The following is a 20,130-nucleotide window of genomic DNA, read 5'->3' on the forward strand; positions in this document are numbered from 1 at the left end:
AGAGAGAGAGAGAGAGACTACAAGCGTTAAGAGAAGAGTCAACACTAGACTGACTTTTCCTAGCTGGAGAGATCTCAGAGAAAAGACAGGATGAAGATGTGAGCTGAATTAGCAGACGTTGGGGTATACACACTCAGAAAAATCTAAAAAAAAAATCATCAACACTATTTAACATAAATTTTAGGCTTACAGTGCTATTTTTGATAGATATAAAAAATAATTAATTAATTAATAAGATAAAGTAAACAACACCAACTTACATCTGTTTTCTAAGTTTTATAACCAAAATATTTAAACTGCATTCAGTCCAACCTGAAATGACTATGTGGGTTTTGATTGGCTCCAGCTCGGCTCAGTACTCCTACAGGTGTAAACATTGGCTTTTACTGAGGATGCTACATTCAGATAAACAAAAATGAGCACAAATCACCTTTCTTTTTTTTTTTTACAGATACATGTTTGTCTACTAATGTTTCACATAGAGATTGAAACCGATTGGTAGAATTTGTGGAAAAAAAGTTTTTTTTTATTCCTTCTCATCATCCATATGATGGGGGCGTGGCATGAATGTCTTCTCCAGTGCAGTCACCAGCAGTAAAGAACTTGTGTGGGACTTTAATAATCTGTTTTGTCAGATATTAAACCTTAAACCTTCAAGCCATATTTCCACTTTTGCTACTGGTAACAACATAGTAGTGATAGTTATCTACATCATGTGTAGCAACCTCCCAAGGCTGAATTAACCCCTGAATCAGATAACAACTCAGGACTTCCTACTTCAAAAGGAAGTCCATCCACACATCTCCAAAACAGAGCTCAATGAAAGCCCTAAAAATCAGATCCATCTTAATCCGGGTAGACAGACCTCCACTTTAAACCAGGAACCCTGCTGGTTTTATCTTGTTCCTGGTAGGAAATGTCTACACAGACAGACTGTGGCACCCTTTTGAAGTTGGACCCTGGTAAGAGCCTGTTGTCCATCACCCCAGGAGGTCCCTTTGTATCCACAGCACACAAAGATCAAATTCCAGAGCAGAACCTTTAAGCTCTGAATTCTAAACTGTATAAAATACTGGATGTATCCTCAGCACACCTGGATAAATGGACTCTTCTTCCTTTCTAAATTAATCCAAGACTTTAACTGTTTTTCAGATGTGAAATCCACAGAAGTTAGCAAGTTAGTTAATTTCTGTGATTCCTTGGATGGAGCAATGGCGCCATCTAGCAGACACCCTCAAACAGGTTCAGATAGGCATTTCAGGCTGATTAAATACATTGTGATTAACATTATATGCTGTTGTTATTAACGACTCTGACTCAAAGTAAGAACTTGTGGTGTGGAAATGATTTCTTGACCCACCAGGTCCGTGGAAAGTGAAAATCATTGATGAAATGTATTGAAATGTCTGGTGCCTGTTAACAAACCTTTTCCCCTTTTGACAGCAGCAAAACTGTTTTAAGGTTCATGTTTATAAGGATCATTAATACTTCTTCTCATCTATAAATGGATTTTATAGACGTGTTTTGAGGACGGAAAAATGTTAAGTTTAATTCCTCAAGAACTTAGTATTTTGACCAAACTTTCAGACCCCATGTCCTGACCCCTGTGCTCTGATTGGATAATCTAAAGTCCGCCCCAGAGCGCCGGCAAATTTAACTGCGGGTCTTCCCGGAACTCATCTCTTCTTCCTCGTTTTTTTCTCCTCTTTTGTTTTTTCCGCTCTTGTCTTTTTTTCCTCTCTTGTTTCTTTTGTTTTTCTCTTGTTTTTTCGTCTTGTTTTGTTCTTCTCTTCGCTTTCGTTTGATGTTTGCTTTAATCGTGTTTTTGTCCATCTGGCGCCGTGTTCATTTTTTATCAGGCTCGCTCGACTGCTTAACACCAGAAAACTCATCCAATTCTGGCTGAACAATTTTTGCTTCTGACACACCATCGAAGCTGCTCTCCCGGCCCACAAAGACTGTGACCAGTAATGTACGGACGACCCGAACGTTACTGCTCCAGCTGATCCCAGAACTTTGCCGGCACCCGTGACCCATGGATTCTAATCGGAGTTGGTCCAGCTTCAGACGTCGAACCAGGCGGTTCCAGGCGAGCTCCTGACTTCTGTGGAGGTCCCCTTTGGACAAGTATCAGGACGACCACTGAATCCTTGCCCACTGGACCCTAGGTTCGGGTTCTCGACCACCAAGGTGCTGAAGTAAGGCCGACCCATTATTCCACTGTCTCCGATCCAGCTGGTGTCTTAGCAGAAGCTGCCCTTTTTAAATCCATTCCCCCAGTATCTGCCTGATAGTCTACCCTGACATAGTTAGTTAACTTCATTAGACTTGCCATCTTTCCAACCTTCCTAGTTGTGTAAGTTATGTAAGCTGCTTACATAACTTTACCTTTAATAATTTTATGTTACACTTTTGCTGTTGGCTCGGCTCGAGCTTCCATACTCTCTCTCTTGCTCTCTCACTCTCTCTCTCTCTATCTTTCTCTCTCTCTCTCTCTCTCATCCTCATCTTGGCTAATTTAGTATTTGATGCTTAATGACGCTATTTCTGGTTTACATTATTAATTTAATTTGTGCCTGTTGATTTTAACTGGTGTGGGTTTTAATAAAGTGTGTTATATTTTAAGAAGTCATGGTAGCGTGATCGATCTTTGAGAAGTGATTTGTTCCCTCTGACGAATACTTACAGTAAGCGTATTTTGAGACTGATGGTTATCTGTTATTAGACAAATATCATTGTCATCTTACGGTATTCCCTGCCTGACCGTATAACAAATTTAGGGCTGGGTGGTGCCCCGAGATCGTCCGCTTGTCTGAGGACACGGCGAATTAATAATTAAAACACCCACTGTCGCTCCGACATTGGATCCCAGATTAACGTTAATGATAATACTGAGGAAATACTTTGAGCTTATCAGTCTCAATACCATATGTTAGAACAAGATCAAGAGTGTGACCATGAGAGTGAGTGGCTCCATTGACATTTTGTGAAAACCCAATTGAGTTTAGAATAGAGCTAAAGGAAATGTTTAAACTATCATTTTCAACGTCAACATGAATATTAAAATCACCTAGTACAATGACCTTATCAGTAGTCAGCACTAACTCAGACAAGAGATCAGAGAATTCGGTCAGAAACTCGGAGTAAGGTCCAGGTGGGCGATACACTAATGCTAAAAGGAGCGGTTTCTCTGAATTCCATTTTGGATGAGATAAATTTAATGTCAGGAATTCAAAGGATTTATAGTTAGTTTTGTGCTTAGGATTAATTAAAAATTCTGACTTAAAAATAGCTGCAACACCTCCTCCTCTGCCTGTAGTTCTAGGAATGTGAAAGTTTAAATAGTTAGCTGGCGTAGCTTCATTAATACTAACATAATCCTCTTGCTGTAACCAGGTTTCCGTAAGACAGAATAAATCAATGTGGTGATCACCTATCAAGTCATTGACTAATAAAGACTTATTTGGGAGGGATCTAATATTCAGTAGGCCACACTTTATTGTCTTATTTTCAGATTTTATTAGATCCATTGTTTTTATTTTTATGAGGTTTTCACGATTAACCCCAGAAGTGTTTTTGTGTTGTTTAATTCTTACTGCTGGGAAGTTGTATAAGGTCGGAATGGGGTTTTGGGTGGGTGGTGGCAGGTGGGAAGCTGCAGAAAAGTGTGTAGGACTACAATTCTGCCTCCTGGTCCCAACCCTGAGTTGTCAATTTAGCTGACTAATAAAAGAGTCCATATTGCTAGATAAGAGAGCGGCTCCATCCAACGTGGGATGGATGCCATCTCTCCTAATAAGACCAGGCTTTCCCCAAAAAGCGCTCCAATTATCTATAAAACCCACGTTGTTATCGGGACACCACCTAGACAACCAGCGGTTGAAGGATGACATGCGGCTAAACATGTCATCGCTGATTAAATTTGGCAAGGGACCAGAGAAAACTACGGAGTCCGACATGCTCTTGGCAAAGTTACACACCGAAGCAACATTAATTTTAGTGACCTCCGATTGGCGTAACCGGGTGTCGTTACCGCCGACGTGAATTACAATCTTACGGTATTTACGTTTAGCCTTAGCCAGCAGTTTCAAATACGATTCGACGTCGCCCACTCTGGCCCCAGGAATGCATTTGACTATGGTCCCCGGTGTCTCTAGAGCCACGTTTCTGACTATGGAACTACCTATAATCAGGGTTTCTGCCTCAGTGGGTGTGTCGCCGAGCGGGGAAAATCTGTTAGAAACGTGAACAGGTCGGTGGTGGCCAGTGGGTTTTGGTTTGGGGCTACGCTTCCGCCTGACCGTCGTCCAGCCCGCCTCGGCTCCCGGCTGCGCAGGAACTGCTGAGGGATGGCTCGGGATGGCTGCCCTGGCTGGTAGCTCCGCACTGGCTAATGGGGGCTTGCTGACTAACTGCTTCCCTAACTGAGTGCGGAGCTGGGCTTCTAACTCACAGAGCCTCGCCTCCAAGGCTGCCAAGCTGCTACACTTAATACACCTACCGTTATCACTAAAGGAGGCGGAGGAGTAGCTAAACATCAGACACACCGAGCAAGAAAAGGCAGGGGACCGGGGTGTGGGAAGAGAGCTAGCAGCCATGCTAAAACCGAGTGCTTGAGCTGTTTAAGTCAGTAAACAGAAAGCCAAAGATCCCAAAAATAAATGCAATATATAGAACAGTGGTTTGGGAAGATATTGTGCGCTAAAGTGAGTGGTTGGTTAACAGTAGATAGAAGTTAGAAAGAAGTTAAAGGAGCCAACGGCTCGTAGCAATCCGCAGTGACACACGCTAGGGAAACAGGAAATGACACAATACGTTACCGCAACGTCAGCGCCCAGTCGATCATAACATTCTGTTACAAAGACTAGAACAGGTGATTAGAATTACAGGTACAGCGTTAAGCTGGTTTAAATCATATTTATCTGATAGACTTCAGTTTGTTCATGTAAATGACAAGTCCTCCTCCCAAACTACAGTAAGTCATGGAGTTCCTCAAGGTTCTGTACTTGGACCAATACTCTTCACACTATATATGCTCCCTTTAGGCAAAATTATTAGACAGCATGGAATAAACTTTCATTGTTATGCAGATGATACTCAACTATACTTATCCTTTAAACCAGATGAAACAAATCAGCCCAATAGGCTACAAAATTGTCTCATAGACATAAAGACTTGGATGTCTAGAAATTTTCTCCTCTTAAACTCAGATAAGACTGAAGTAATTCTCGTTGGATCTGAAAAACTCAGAGCTAAATTTTCCGGTTTTGTAATGAACCTGGATGGCATTACTTTAGCTTCCAGTGCTACAGTGAGAAACCTTGGAGTAATATTTGACCCTGACCTGTCCTTTGGCCCACATATTAAGCAGGTTACTAAAACAGCCTTCTTTCATTTACGTAATATAGCCAAAATTAGGGACATTCTGTCTCGGAGTGATGCAGAAAAACTGGTTCACACTTTTGTTACTTCGAGACTAGATTACTGTAACTCTCTATTACTGGGCTGTCCTAAATATGCCCTGAAAAGCCTTCAGCTGATCCAGAATTCTGCAGCCAGAGTCCTGACCAGAACCAGCATGAGAGATCATATTTCTCCAGTTTTAGCCTCTCTTCATTGGCTGCCTGTTGAATCTAGAATAGAATTTAAAATCCTTCTCCTTACATATAAAGCCCCACACAACCAGGCACCACTATATATCAAAGACCTCATTGTTCCTTATATACCAAGTAGAGTACTTCGTTCGCAGACTGCAGGCTTACTTGTGGTTCCTAGAGTCTCAAAGAGCCGAGCAGGAGGCAGAGCCTTTGGTTATCAGGCCCCTCTCTTATGGAATAAGCTCCCAGTTAGTGTTAGGGAAGCAGACACCCTCCCCACCATTAAGACTAGGCTGAAGACTTATCTTTTTGATAAGTCCTATAGCTAGGGATGGTTAGCATCCCTTAGTTATGCTGCTATAGGTTTAGACTGCTGAGGGACATTTCCTGATACACTGAGCTTCTTTCTTTTTCTCTTTATCTCTTTCTTTTACCCCCCCCCCCCCCCCCCCCCCCATAACAGTGTTGCATCATTAACATGTATGTCTCCTGTCTCAGCAGGTCTCCCTGGCCGGGAGTAGCAGTTCCTGTTGTCTGTTGTCTTTCTGTCCTCTTCCCCCCACACAGCAGAGGCAGATGGCTGCCTGTCCTGAGCCGGGTTCTGCCGGAGGTTTCCTTCCTGTTAAAAGGGAGTTTTTTCCTTCCCACTGTTGCCAGTGTGCTTGCTCAGGATGGGAGATTGAGTTGGACTCAACTCAATCTGTTGGTTTCCTTATATAGGCTGTTATGAATTGGCCTTCATTATGTTTTCCCCTCTGTCTGTAAAGCGTCTTGAGATGGCATTGCCGTGATTTGACGCTATATAAATAAAGTTGAATTGAATTGAATTAATACGCTACACATGAAAATGTGAAAATACCTTTTCTGACTGGATTTCAAACCTTCTTGACTAAATATAAATGACTGGAAACATTTGTCACTTAAAGGGTCACTTAAAGGTTAATCCATGGATCACAATTACCCCACGATTACCCACTACTGTTCCTGGAAAACTGTTGATGACACAAGTGATAGCACTCGGGGGTGATGAAAATCTAGTAGACTTTTAAAGCTTCCATATTATAACTTTTTTTTATCAACTTCATATGGGTGTCAGAGATCCAACATCAATGTTTTCAAAGTGTATTAAACCTAATTCAGCCTTGGCCCTTAATTTCAGCCATTCTAAAAGGGGCTCCGGTGAGCTCCACTGAGAACTGAGATCCAGCAGTTGACATCACTCAATCCCAGCATGCAACAGTCTAAATCAAAACATCACCCTTTTGGCAGGAAGGCAGGCTGCTTAAATTACTGCAAGGTATTTCACCACTTGCAGCTGAGCTGGTAGAACTAAACAGTAAATATGGTGGATAGCTGTTGTGCTCTGGGATGCCAAAACAGCCTGCAAAGCAAAGGGAAGATCATTTCATAGAATTACCAAAGATTCAGAGCTTAGGGAGTGATGGATAACAGCCTTCAGATGTGCCAGCAACAAGAAGAAAACAAAGCGGTGAGTCAGCAGTGGCAGGTAACCGTTTCCACACATGTTGTTCTTTCCCTTTCGGCTCGTCCTCTGAAGGGGTCACCACAACGAATCATTGCACAGGTGATTTGGCTCATGTTTTACACCTAGCAATGATTTCATATAACATACAAAATCCAACATTTCCTAATATTTACATTAATTTTACATGCTGTTATTACGATTCCTAATGGCATGATAAACCAAAGTAATATGGAGTTCATTCACACAACAACAAGCAAACACAACATAAAACTGTTGACAGACATGCTCAACGCAGGTTCTCTGCAAGCACGTTGTTTACATGCCTGTTCTTGTGATTACAGCAAGAAACAGAGCATCATAAAATTTCTAGCTACTTCCTGTATAGCTACAAGTGGATACTGTTATTAGGGGTCCATGGCAGTACCCACCGGGGGGGAGTGGTTATTTTCCTTTTTTAAGGTCAAAAAGGCAAAGATGTCAGTCTGACCTATTAGAGCACACATTTAGTGTGAAGTGGAGCAGACAAGGAAACAAGGTGAGAGAATTTTTTCCTTTTTGCACCTCACACACAGGCTATAGAGAAACATTTGATTGTTAAAAGACCTTTAGAGGTGAATATGGGACCTTTAATTGTTAAATTGTTTTTAATTAAAACTGTCTCGATATGAAGCTCTTCGTTTATACAACAGAATTTAGATTCAGAGGTTTATAAAATAGAAGTAGAAAGCAGAAGTCCTGTCCTGCAGCGCTTTCCAACCAGTCACTAAACCAGCTGAATTCAATTGACTCAGCTCCACTGCAGGTAGATGAGCTTGTTAGTGAAAACACCAGTTTTAAATTCATCGGTAAATCCAAAAATGTTGCAGGACTTCGACGCTATTGTTACTTCTACTTCTACTTTGTACACCTCTGTTTAGATTCAACTCTAACTTATAAAACCAGAAGAACTTATTGATGCTCAGATGTATTCGTTCTACAGCTCGGATGCACATGAGGCCAAGCAGCTGAAAATGCATCTTAAACAGCTTTGGAAGCTGTTAACTCCACATAGAAAGAAGCAGCTGAGATTAGAACAAAACCAAACATTATGTAAGATCAGAGATGATCCCTGTTAGTCATGATGGGCAGTAAAATGCTTTAAGAAATGTGTCCTTACCGCACAAGCCCGATTGGCTGGTACTTGTAGAAGACGCTGTAGTTAGCCCACTCTTCATACAAGAGCTGTGTAAAATAATGAACAATAATGAGATTGGATGTTTTTATTCTGCCATACTTGTCCGGTCCACCGTTATAAGTTAAACTAGGTGAGCCGCGTCCTACCTCAGGTAAATTTTTCGCTTACAGTGAACATGCTAACAGAAAAACAGACAGACCAAACTGACCACGTATCATGTGGGGAAGTTTAAATGATGATCCACATAATCCGCACTTCAAATTTAGATCATTGACTTATAAATGTAAAGCTTGGGTAATAACAGATGTGTGTGTTCCTGTGTGAATCATAGAAGTTGTTATTCTTACCTTTCTGTCATTAGGTTCTGCACTCTCTTCATTAATGTCTCCCTGACAAAAAGAGATGGAAAGCAGCAGCTAGTTGCTGTACACACATATCTGAGGTCATTACCCAGGATTCAATCATCTCAAATGTTCTAATGTGAAGATGAGTGTGAAATGGCTTCACACTGGGACCATTTACCAAAAGCACATGCTTGTAATAAAACAGGTAGTACCCTTTACTGACAGATTGGCAGAAATTTACATCTAACATACAGAGAACTCTTCTTCTCTGACTATTGTACATGTCTGAAAAAAAAATATCCATGTGGAGAAGCTATAATGCTAGCCAGCACTTCCCCCACTTACATCATGAAGAGGGTAAGCCGCTGTGTATACTCCACTTCCAAGAAGACTGGTGATACCTGCCAAAAAAACATAGATGTAGGGCTGAGTGTGGGTTCTTCATTTCTGCTCTGAATGAGAGTCCAGCAGAGGCGAAACCAACCAGTTGGTGCTGAGCTTTGTCAATGCTGCACAACAACAATTAACAACATTAATTAATCTTTTCTCTGGGTTGTGTACAGCAGCTGCAGCTGCAGTTCTAAAAGGGAAATTGCCTTCCTCTGCCTTGGAGGCAGTGCAGCGATAAAATGAATGATTTAATCCTCTACATTCAGACATCTGACATAAACCCAAGAATATTTTTATTTATCATAAATCAACTCACACAGATTACAAAAATAATATATATGATTTCAGAATCAAAATATTGTGACATTAAAATTTATAGATAACAAATCAATTTCCAGTATGGTTAAGTTGCAGTGAAGAGCTGTAGACTTGCAGGTTTTCATCCATCTGTTGGTGAAACGGCTTCATGAACATTTAATGATCAGCAGTTCATAAAGTCGTGACAGGTGTAGGAACTTCTGCCAAATGCCATGTAAACACTCATGTAATTTCTTTTTGATTGTTTATTGACTAGGGCAGTCAAAGTACAATATAGCTATAAATATACCAGATTTAGAAAGGTGCTAATTTCCATCCGTAGTCCGAGACTGACGGGAATTCTATCAGTCCAGTAGCAAGTAATCTAAACCTGAACTTTTGCTTCCTAGATAGCATAAAAATGCGTGGCCCCAATGTGACCCACCTCTGCAGTATTGGTTTGGCTCATAACGGCCAAATTTACTGTAGACCAAATTTAAGGCTTAGATTGTGCCCAAAACGGGTCAAAACGGGTCATAGCAATATTATTATTTAGTGTTTCTGCAGTATAACAACTCTTCACTTCTCTCATGAGCCCATCATAGTCAGGATGTTTTTCTCCAGCATGGTTTTAGCTAAATTCACTTGTGAAAAGCCTGAAAGACTTTTAATTGATGTTCCCTTTTTTTACTTTTGTAAAGAACTTTGTGTCTTTTAACTTGTGAAAGGTGCTAAACAGATAAACTTTACACACTATACAAAAAAATTGAGAACTATGATGCTATAGTGGCCAGATAAGGCGGCGCAAATAACACTGGCTGTGGGGCCAAAGCTTCAGTTCGGTTCTGTAAACTTATCATAAATGTTAAATGTCTGTATGTCAAACCTTGGACGAGCTGGTTTGAACCTTGAATTTCCCTTCGAGGATGAATAAAGTATCTTTGAGTTGATTTATTGATTGATTAAGAGTTTAAGACTAATTTAAAAGTAGATTTCCTTCTGTAAAACTACCCTAAAACATATATATATATATAACTTTATCTTGTAAGCTTGAAATTTGAAACATGATCATGTTTTACTGCTGTTTTTATCTGACATCCTTTTTTTCCTTCCTCTTTTGGTTTGTCATTGAATTGTGCTATACAAATAAACTTGCCTTGCCTCATCTGCATATCTGTATCTCAGTCTGATGTCATGACCATGTGCATTAGAAAGTCTGAAGTCCAACTGTTTGTTCACTGAAGATATAGAATGGACATTCTGTCTGTTTTAGAAGGACTTGGTGAACAAGCAGAGACTTATCATTATCGGATAGGTAAGACTTTGAGGGAAGATTTTTGTCAAACAGAGGCCTTGAACCAAAGCCTGACTTACCCATGCTGTACTTGGCCTTGCATTTAGTTCTTTTCAATATTTCAAATACCTGGAAGGGAGTCAAAAAGAGAATCTATCAAACAAAACTTCTCAAGAATAAAGCTACAAGTAATTAGTCATTTCCCTTAAGGATTAAAGTATTGTTCACAACCAAAACAAAAACAATCAGGGTGCCTACATTCTCTTTTGCAGTAAGTAGAGAAGCAGGGGTGGAAATTATAGGACAGAATTCTCTTCTTTCTATTTAGTTTTTATTGAAGTCAGTGTTTGAAAGAGGTTATCAGCATTACTATTTTTCCCTTTTAATTTGTTTCCACGCGTTTTGATTTTCTGTCTTGCAGTGTTCTTACTTGATCCGCTGTGGTTGTTTTAAATGTACATATTAATTAAACTTAGTTTAATTAATATGTACAACTTAGTTGTGGAAAGAAATAATCTGTTTACTATATATAAATTACAACAAGTTTCTGAATGCCTGCAACTCTAAAATGGACAAATCTGTAAAGAAAATGGATGAACGGAAGGATGCTTCTGAATGAAGCATCTGGCTCCTTACTGCCCCCTGCTGATATGGAAGAACAGGAACATGAATGATTGGTGCTTCAGTTTGATGAACTGATGAAGCAGCTAGATGATAAATTCTCAGACAAGATGTATGAAATATTAAACATGTTGGACTTATAAATTTTTCTTGTTTTTTTATGATTCTATGGTGAAATTTAAATTTTGTTTGAATAACTTTTAAATGTCAGTCAAACAGAAATTGAATTTTTGATTGATAGTGTAATTTGTCACCTGATGTGACAAAAACATATATTACATGTGTAATTTCACAAAGTTCACTTATTACTTTCTGTTGTATAATTCAGAATTGATTTGTCAGCAGGCGTTCCCAGAGGATTTCAGTCAAATAGAGATTTGCAGGACTTACTATTGAACTCCTGGTTTTGCTGTCAAAGAAGTTCTCTTTGTCCGAGAGGTCAAACCTGTTAACACAAAACAAACAAAGCAGGTATTATCATAACTGTTCAGTCCCTTTTCTACAGTCAATACCCTGATAACACGACATTTCTGAAAACACTGGATGTTTAAATGTATGCCAGATGACTCAGAAGTCTGTCAAGATAAAGCCTGGAAATCTAGAAATAGAAGTTTAACATTTACACCAGGAATGAACATGATTGGTTATCTATTTAACAACAACAGGAAGCAAAGCTTTCAGGGATTATATCATGTCTTGGACTGGAACCAGCTAATCTTTCTGTGAAGAGAATATAGAGTTAGAACTTAAAAGAAAATGAGAAGTTACTGCTCAGTTGTTATCTGACTAACTGGACCAGCTAACTGTGTTTTAGATCATTGGTTAGGTGGTACATGGGCTTCACTGTTATAATAGTCTTCACTACCTGCAGTTGTTCAGGAAGGAATAGAGCAACTTGTGATTTGATCCACAACAAGTTGAGAAAATTATGGAATCAATGTCATGAAGACGTACATATTGAGGCATGAGTAAAATAAAATGAAATGAAATTGTTAATAGATCTGCTCTCCAGGAGGAATGTCTTTCCAATTTTCTGCCCATGTTGTTGAGTTGTTGGGTGAACACTCTTGGTTCTGTGGTGAGATTTATCATCATCATCATCATCATCAACAACAACAACCATAAAAAGGGGTTCAGCAGGTGCATTCACATCAGGATGGTCGGCTAGACTCGGTCCGATTGGAGACTCTGCTCAGTTGTAGGGGAGTGTATCCATGCAGTCTGAGATTGCATTCATGCAGCACTTGGGTCAAATGCGTCAAACCTTTTCAATAATAAATCCCCATTCCCACCAAAGGTGGCGCTGCACTAGTATTTAGCAAAAGAGGGGACAAGACCCAAATGAAGAAAAAAACTCTGTTGTGAGTTAAAAATAAAGCATGAAACTATCGCTGTTTTGGGATTTTTATTTTAGTTTACAGAAATACACTACAACAATGGGCGCAGTATGAACAACAGATGAGACAGAAGGCTCTTAACACAATCGCTACGCATTTACCCACAATGCAATGCTATGTCAAATGCACAAAGTGACTTTTTTTTGTAGTCCGCTTCCTGTATTTGGTCTGCTTGTAACGGACCAAGAGCTGTATTTGTAGGCAAACCAAGTCCGCTTCTTTGGTCCGAATCAGAATTTGTTTGGCGCATTCACAGCTCCCCAAACAAAGCAAACTTTCCGAGCCAACGGATTAGGATTCAAATCAAAAAAGCTGATGTCAATGTGCCCTTAACCTTCATTTAATGAATGAAATGAAAACAATGTCCACCTGGACACCTGTAGGGTCATGACCTCCATCTCCCCTGGTTCTTTACTTTACATCAACACTAGATCAACGTTGATGGAGGATATCTGCTACTTGTCTTCACACACTCATTTTCTACATTTTAAACAGATGTAAATTAAAGTTCCTGCACCATCTCATTTTTCAATCAGGTTAGTGATCTAAACATCACTTCCATAAATTATTCCCAGTCCATGACTGCTTCTCTTCCACTTCACAAGAACCTGCTTTTCTTCTGTGCAGCTGTTAGGGATGGTTCATGTTTGAGTTTTCAGGATGGAAATCTTAGTTCATTCAGGTGTTTTATTCCTGTTCACTCACAAACATTGAGCCTCATTCACCAATATCTGTTAAATATCTAAATATTTTCTAGATTTTATGAGAAGTTTTTTACAAAATCCAACAATTAATGATCTTATTCACAAAATGGCAAAACTGTTTGGATCTTTCATCTTAGATTGGTGGAAACCAGTCTCTCTGTTGTGGGGACAGAGGGTAGTAGTACACTGTATAAATTTTCCTTTCCCTTTAAATATTGTCTGTTTGCTTACAGCCTATCAGTCATTATGCTTCATAAATATTTTCAAACATTTGCCTGTAAATTGAGGCCAGATGCAAACAATTTTGCATCTGCAAACATTTTCATGAATACAGCACAAGTTTTATGTTAAAAAACATTTTAAATTCAACTTATGGACAAATATAAGCAGATCAGGAAGAGGCTATTGACAAAAAGAAGTCCTTAAGTGGGACTGAGAAACAATTTTGCTGGTAAAATCCATGAATTAATCGCAATAACTCATGTTTCTGTTCATAGTTTTTATTTCTTTTGGTAGACATTTTCCATTTTCAGTCATGTTACTTTGAGTTTTTTGCTCTAATGCTTTGATGTCTTCCTTGGCAAAACTAAACAAACTTTGCTCCTCTTTAAGCACTTTTCTGTGTCATTTATACATTTTAGGTGTGTCTATTTACATAATTAAAAATATAGTGCTATCCGAACATTTACTCCCCAGCAGGGACAGACTGGACAGTTGAGCCCACTATGTATTATCCTGACAGAGGGCTGTGCTAGAGAGAACCTCGCATGGAGGGAGAGAACATGTAAACTCCACACTGAAAAGTCTCAATCAAGGTTCAAACCAGGAACCTTCTTTGTAGTGTTCCTGAATATTAGGTCAACCATTCCTCCACTGATCTCACAGCTCGTCACGGACCAACTCCTCAACTGAGTGTGAGAAGTTTACTTACAGGTGTTGTTTTTCTCTGGAGAAGGTGTGTGATAGGTGCTTAATGTTCTTCGGTCTGTTTTCCTCAACATGAGGATGGAGCGGCTCCAGAACTTTATGGTACAAAGAGCTGATCTTCTTTACAACCCCACTCGACTGTTTGACTTCATACACCTTGAAATGGAGACAAACAACATGCTCGGTCCATGACTCTTAGATACTTATTTGCCCTGAGTAGATGTCAGAAATAGATCAACTTTACTATGATCTTTTATTTTGCTGTAAAATACTGTTTGTTTTACAGCAAAACACTTTTTATTGTAGAATTCTGCTGATTGTTTTACAGATGGCTGATATTTCCTCAGGTTTACCATAAAACAGCCCTTCTACTACCAGCTGGTCATTGTAATGTGATTAAAAGTCAGAAAATCTGATAAATAAGCAAGGTAACAAAACAGAGAAAATCAGAGGCAATAGTCAAAGCTAGAGTGTCATACTATTAAATAAATGAAGCATATTCAGATGTAGAGACAGCTTAGTGTAAATCCTCTTTCACTCATACACGTAAATATTATCATGTAAATATGAAGCCTGAGTCTGACGCTCATACCAATACTGACCAACCCATCACTCACTCCATAACTCCACTGGCATTAAAAAGAAAAGAAGAAAAACTTAACTGGTATTATAACAAAAGATCCTTCATTTTAAACCCGACCAGGACCAGGAAAGGACCAGGATCAGGACAAGGACCAGGACCAGGGCACACACTGGTAAGACTTACTTTCTTGGTGGGCATTTTCAGCTTCATCAGCTCCGCCTCTCGACAGAGAACGTTCCAGGGAGCATGAATCTTAACGAAGCCCAGTCCTGGGAGTTTAGCCTTACAGATAGTGAACAAATGGTAGAAGAATCATAGTCATTGTTTCATAAGAAGAAAAGAAAATGAACACCAAGTTACACATCAGATCCTGTGTAAAGAAACACAGAAGTAAAGCAAAATAAATTTTTCAGATTAACATTATATATTGTGGTAGAAAGAGTTGAAAACCAAAAACCCCAGTCTGGCTTAAAAACAGACTTAGGACAAAAGCCCCATTTCTATTAAGGGGTCTAGCACAGGGTGGCTCAGTACACATTTTTTTGTATTTCCTTAAACAAAAGATGGGAGAGTGCATGCTCCACAACCCTTTTATGGGACCCTTCCACTGGGGTACTTATCTTAAAGAGTTAACCTTAAAGGGTGGAATGTGGCACACTGAATCCACTGACTGGTTGAAAGAATGTGTGACTCGGAAATGAGAACAAAGCAGCAACAGTTCCATGGTTTAGTATATATATATATTTTTGTTGGCTGAAGCAGCATGTCAAGAAGAAAGAACACACACTGCTGGATGTCCACTTTTCTCCTCTTTTGTTTCTGGGTCATTTATTTAGTCATGATTCAAAGAGGACATTGCGATGTAAAGACAGCAGCCCTCCGATCCTCGAGGGCAAGTTCGCTAATTAAACATTGATGTTAAGTTAGGTGTGTAGCACCAGAAAAACTTCCAACATTTGCAGGACTGCGGCCCTTGAGAAGCAGAGTTGCCCATCCCTGTGCTAGGGTATGGTTGCCTGTGGAAAACCAACAGTGATCAGACTTTACCAAACCATAGAGTCCCATCCCAAACCTGGCCCTGTGGTGAAAATTTAATTAATCCATGATGTTTTAATAGTCAGAAAAGTAGCAAATGTACTGGAGAAATTCAGAGTTTGATGTAGTCAGAGTTTATTAACCTTAGATGAAATAGAAAGCCAGATTCTCTCTGTGGAAAATACTAACGTTACGCTGTCTTAAGGCTTGTTTATGTTATATGCCAGAGATCACCAACTCTGGACCTCTGGGGCCAGTGTCCTCCAAGTTTATGATGTTCCAACAGGAACTCACCAGGATCAAATCAAATAGTTCTCTATCAGCTTATTAAGATTTGTGTCTCTGTTTAGAGTCTATTGACTTTGGAGTGCTGGTTTGTTGGCTACATACAGAACTGGAAAAGCACTCGGAGAGCACAAATCTCTGCCAAGGCCTTGATGGTGATTCGGATCAGCAGGAAAATTAAATCAGTTCTTCCTTTTTTACATTTTTCAAAAACTCCTAAAAATATTTCATGAAAACCCATCCATAACTTTTTGAGTTATCTTGAACACAAACAAACAAACAGATAAAGGCCAGTAAAAACAAAACCTCCTTGGCGAAGGTAACAATGGTGTGCTATTGTCCCATCACTGTCCCATTTGGAAGGCACCCCCAAATCCACCCAGTAAACCTGCACTCTATTTGACATGCATGATACCATTGGTAGTTGATACTTCACTGCCTTGTTTTTGCCTAAAAAATCACTGCACAATATGATGGTGAACGAGCAGCAGTCCATTGCTATGTTTTTTATCATTTACCTCACTTTAGTAGAAATTTGACAAAAGCAGATGTCTTAATGTCATTAAAATGGTATTGTTTAATATTTGTGTATTTGTAAGTGGTTAATTGGGTATCTAGTGGCGAGAAAAAGCTTTCCGTTTCAAGAAAGAGGTAAATGAAAAGAAAAATCCGGCTCCATTTGGGTTTCAAAATGCAAACGTAACTGAAGGAAATCCTAGTAAGAATCAGAATGCCTATGAATATTAAACTTTTGATAATTGTCTCATCTTAGGTTGCTGGGCAATAGTGCCTAGAGGGCCCACTGCTGGCTAGGTAAACTGGCAAATTTCACAAATGGCCAATGGCCACTGTAAGCTAGAACTACAATAGCTACTGAGTAGCCTACACAGCCAGCCAAAATCTGTACAAGCAAATTAATGATCAATTGTTTTGTAAGGTGTGTTACAGCAGATAAACATTGAAACCTAAAAGAGAGAGAGATGCATAGCACAAGTCTGAGTAAAGTATGGAGGAGCAGAGCAGTAAAATTAGCTGAGAGAAAAAGCCTGTTTAGCAGTGAATGTCTACATTTACATGGGAGTTTGTATTACTTTTTAATTCTAAATAAAAGTTAATTCCGCTTTAAACTGATAAAAAATGACCATGTAAACACCTAATTCTGAATGCAAAGGTCAATACAGAATTAAACTTAATTCCGATGTATGTGGCTGGTTTATTCGCATTTTAAATCTTTTTTTTTTTTTTTTTTTTTTTTTTTTTTTTTTTGTCTTGTCCAGCATTTAGGCAAGCAGAATGATGGTCTGGGTGCTGTGTTCTGCTGAGCAAATTTTCTCTGCCAAGGGAAGCTTTATAGATATAATGATCCCCTTGACTTTCTGAATTTTTATTTTATTTCTATGTTTATTTTGTATTGTTGTTTGAATTGTAGAGTTTGTACTGCTGGACCAGAGAGGACAGACAAAAGACAGAAAGAGAAAGGAGAAGAAACACCTCATAAGAAAAGGGAAAGAGATAAAGGGAGAGAAAAAAACAACAACTTAAAAAATAACCCAAAAACAAAAAGAAAGAAAACAACCTACAGATGTATACATACACACATACAGGCACACACATACATATACACACACATACACACGCATACATACACATACATATACACACACGTATACACACATAATATATATATATATATATACACATATATATACATATGTACACATATACATATACACATACATACATATACACACACACCTCTATGCACACACATACACACACATACATACGTACAAACATATACGCACTTGCCAGTATTAACACATATACATACACATACAAGCCAACTTTAGCTCATAGTAACTAAACTATGAATCTAAAAAGTTAAATATAAATGAGAAACAAACAGAAATGAGAAAACTAGCTGCTGTTAGGGAATAAAACTGCGTGACGACTCTGTGACTGTGTCACATGCAGAACATGCAGAGTGGAACGTGTTCCGGAAAAGGTGATCATGCCAGTGTGACCCTTCCCACACAAAGGCAAGAGGCACGCCAGGAGTACCTCCGAGACCAGGGCCATCGGCAGCCATCCCCAGGCGCAGACCCCAACCGCCCCACCCCGGAGCCAGCCATGCACCGACCCAGGAGGCAGAGGGGGGTCCCAGCCAGAGTCCCCCGCAGTCAAGGGGAACAGGCCCCAGCAGGCCCGGACCAGCGAGGACCGGCCCCGCCGGGCACCGGCCACCCAGGGCAGACAGAGCGCGGGCCCCACGGCCCCAAGAGCCCAGAAGCAACCCCCCACCCCCGCAGGCAGAGGGCCCAGCCCACACCGACGGAGGGCCGGGATCCCCAGACCGCCACATTTTAAATCTTAACTGATTAAATCCTCTGTCATGTAAACCAAGGCTGTCTGAGTGTCCACCCTATTCCCAAACTTCTCATTTACAACACAGGGCTCTTCAATTAGATATGTGGGCCAGATTTTCAAATATAAAAATGCTCAGAGCCAGTAAATAAAGTAAGGGAAAATAAATCTGTAAAAACAATTAATAAATAAATAAAAAAAAAAACATTTAGATTTTAAAATATAAGTAGTTTATTAATTTTTCTATTTTAAATTCCGTCCCACATGACAAGGGCAAATGCACAAAATAAAATAATGAAAATTCCAGTCAGGGCCTATCTTTCTCCTAGCTTTTAACATAAGAAGGTCATATCAAACTAAACTTCTCGATACTAGTGTCTCCTCACATTATAATCTTTAAACACCGCCACACACTCATTGCATATTAAACACATCGGTTTGGCGCTTGAGTGTGACAGCAAAATAAATACTTAACAGTTCAGGCGGAGTTAAATCTGTGGTTTTCTTTGTCAATTTTGCATTTTGGGACAAAATGCCCAAATGATAGCGCTACTCTTACAAATTCAAACCACAACAACACATGCTGGGTTTAATATTGCAAGGCAACCAAGTGTTGCATTCATAGTCCTCACAACTGTAGAATTGTAGGCTACTTAATGAGGAATGACTGAAGGTTCTTGATTAATATCTTTATTCTTTTACATAAGCTGGGCTACATAGAAGTTGTGTCCCGCAGGCTGGCATTTGAAGAGGCCTGGTATACAGCATACTAGTGCACTCATTTTGTTGGCGATTCGGACACAGATCTCCTCGTTGGAGATCACATGACTGCCAACTGTCACCGCGGCAACCACCATGCATTATTTCAAATCTAATCTAAATTTCTTTCATATATTGTATTTTATCATTTCTTTGTTTCATATTTATTCAACTAATAAGGATATAAATTAATTATCTATATTATTAATTATTATTATTATATTAATTATCTTTTTTTCTGAACCTGCTTTGACGTTTGTGTCACTCGCACCACTTCGAGCTCTTGCCTACAATGCATTGTGGTCCATATCAACCTGTCTCAATGTCATTGATGTACACTACTTTTCAAGATGCATTGTGGGTTATTTTGAGTGCACTACTTTTTTCTTCCTGGATGGTCTTTTGCCATTCCTTGGATGGCAAAAGACCGGAGCAGCACAGTTACTAAACAGCCACAGAAATGTTGCTACTACAGGAGCAAAAAGACCACATAGAAAGATGAGGAAAAATAACAGGTTTTATTGAGATGAACAGTTCTGCAGATGCAGTGTTTAACTGACCTGGTATAGCCTCGTAATGCAGTCAGACTAGGTTAAATGCTAATGTTCAAAACACCCCCCACACAACACAAACACTACTGTCCCCAAATGGTCTGAACAAAATGAGTCTCAAAAGGGTATCACATGTGTTTTCTACTTTTCTCGTTGTCACAGATACAAAGACAGAACAGCTGCAGGTACTAAAACTGCTAGGAAATATAGCAACACTAACCCAGAGTGTGAATGATGTGCTCAAGTGTGTGGCCCTGAACCAGCACTTACAAGAAACATCCTGTAAATGACCAAGAGAGAAGAAAGAGAAGAAAACTAAGTG

General features: G+C 39.5%; 1 protein-coding gene across 1 annotated transcript in view; it reads right to left on the bottom strand.

Moving 5' to 3' along the window:
• The window catches only part of LOC306764325 (anoctamin-1-like), a 55,147-nt gene that overhangs the window by 19,633 nt on the left and 15,384 nt on the right, over positions 1–20,130 (bottom strand). Inside the window, exons 3-9 of the mRNA XM_079251451.1 lie at positions 14,998–15,096; positions 14,236–14,387; positions 11,594–11,648; positions 10,663–10,711; positions 8,947–9,002; positions 8,605–8,646; positions 8,240–8,304 (exon numbers count right to left, since the gene is read on the bottom strand). Of these exons, the coding sequence (XP_079107577.1) occupies positions 8,240–8,304; positions 8,605–8,646; positions 8,947–9,002; positions 10,663–10,711; positions 11,594–11,648; positions 14,236–14,387; positions 14,998–15,096 (518 nt within the window). The remainder of the gene's footprint in view (positions 1–8,239; positions 8,305–8,604; positions 8,647–8,946; positions 9,003–10,662; positions 10,712–11,593; positions 11,649–14,235; positions 14,388–14,997; positions 15,097–20,130) is intronic.

The sequence above is a fragment of the Telmatherina bonti genome, assembly GCF_933228915.1.
Source record: "Telmatherina bonti genome assembly, chromosome: 2".
Classification (NCBI taxonomy): domain Eukaryota; kingdom Metazoa; phylum Chordata; class Actinopteri; order Atheriniformes; family Telmatherinidae; genus Telmatherina; species Telmatherina bonti.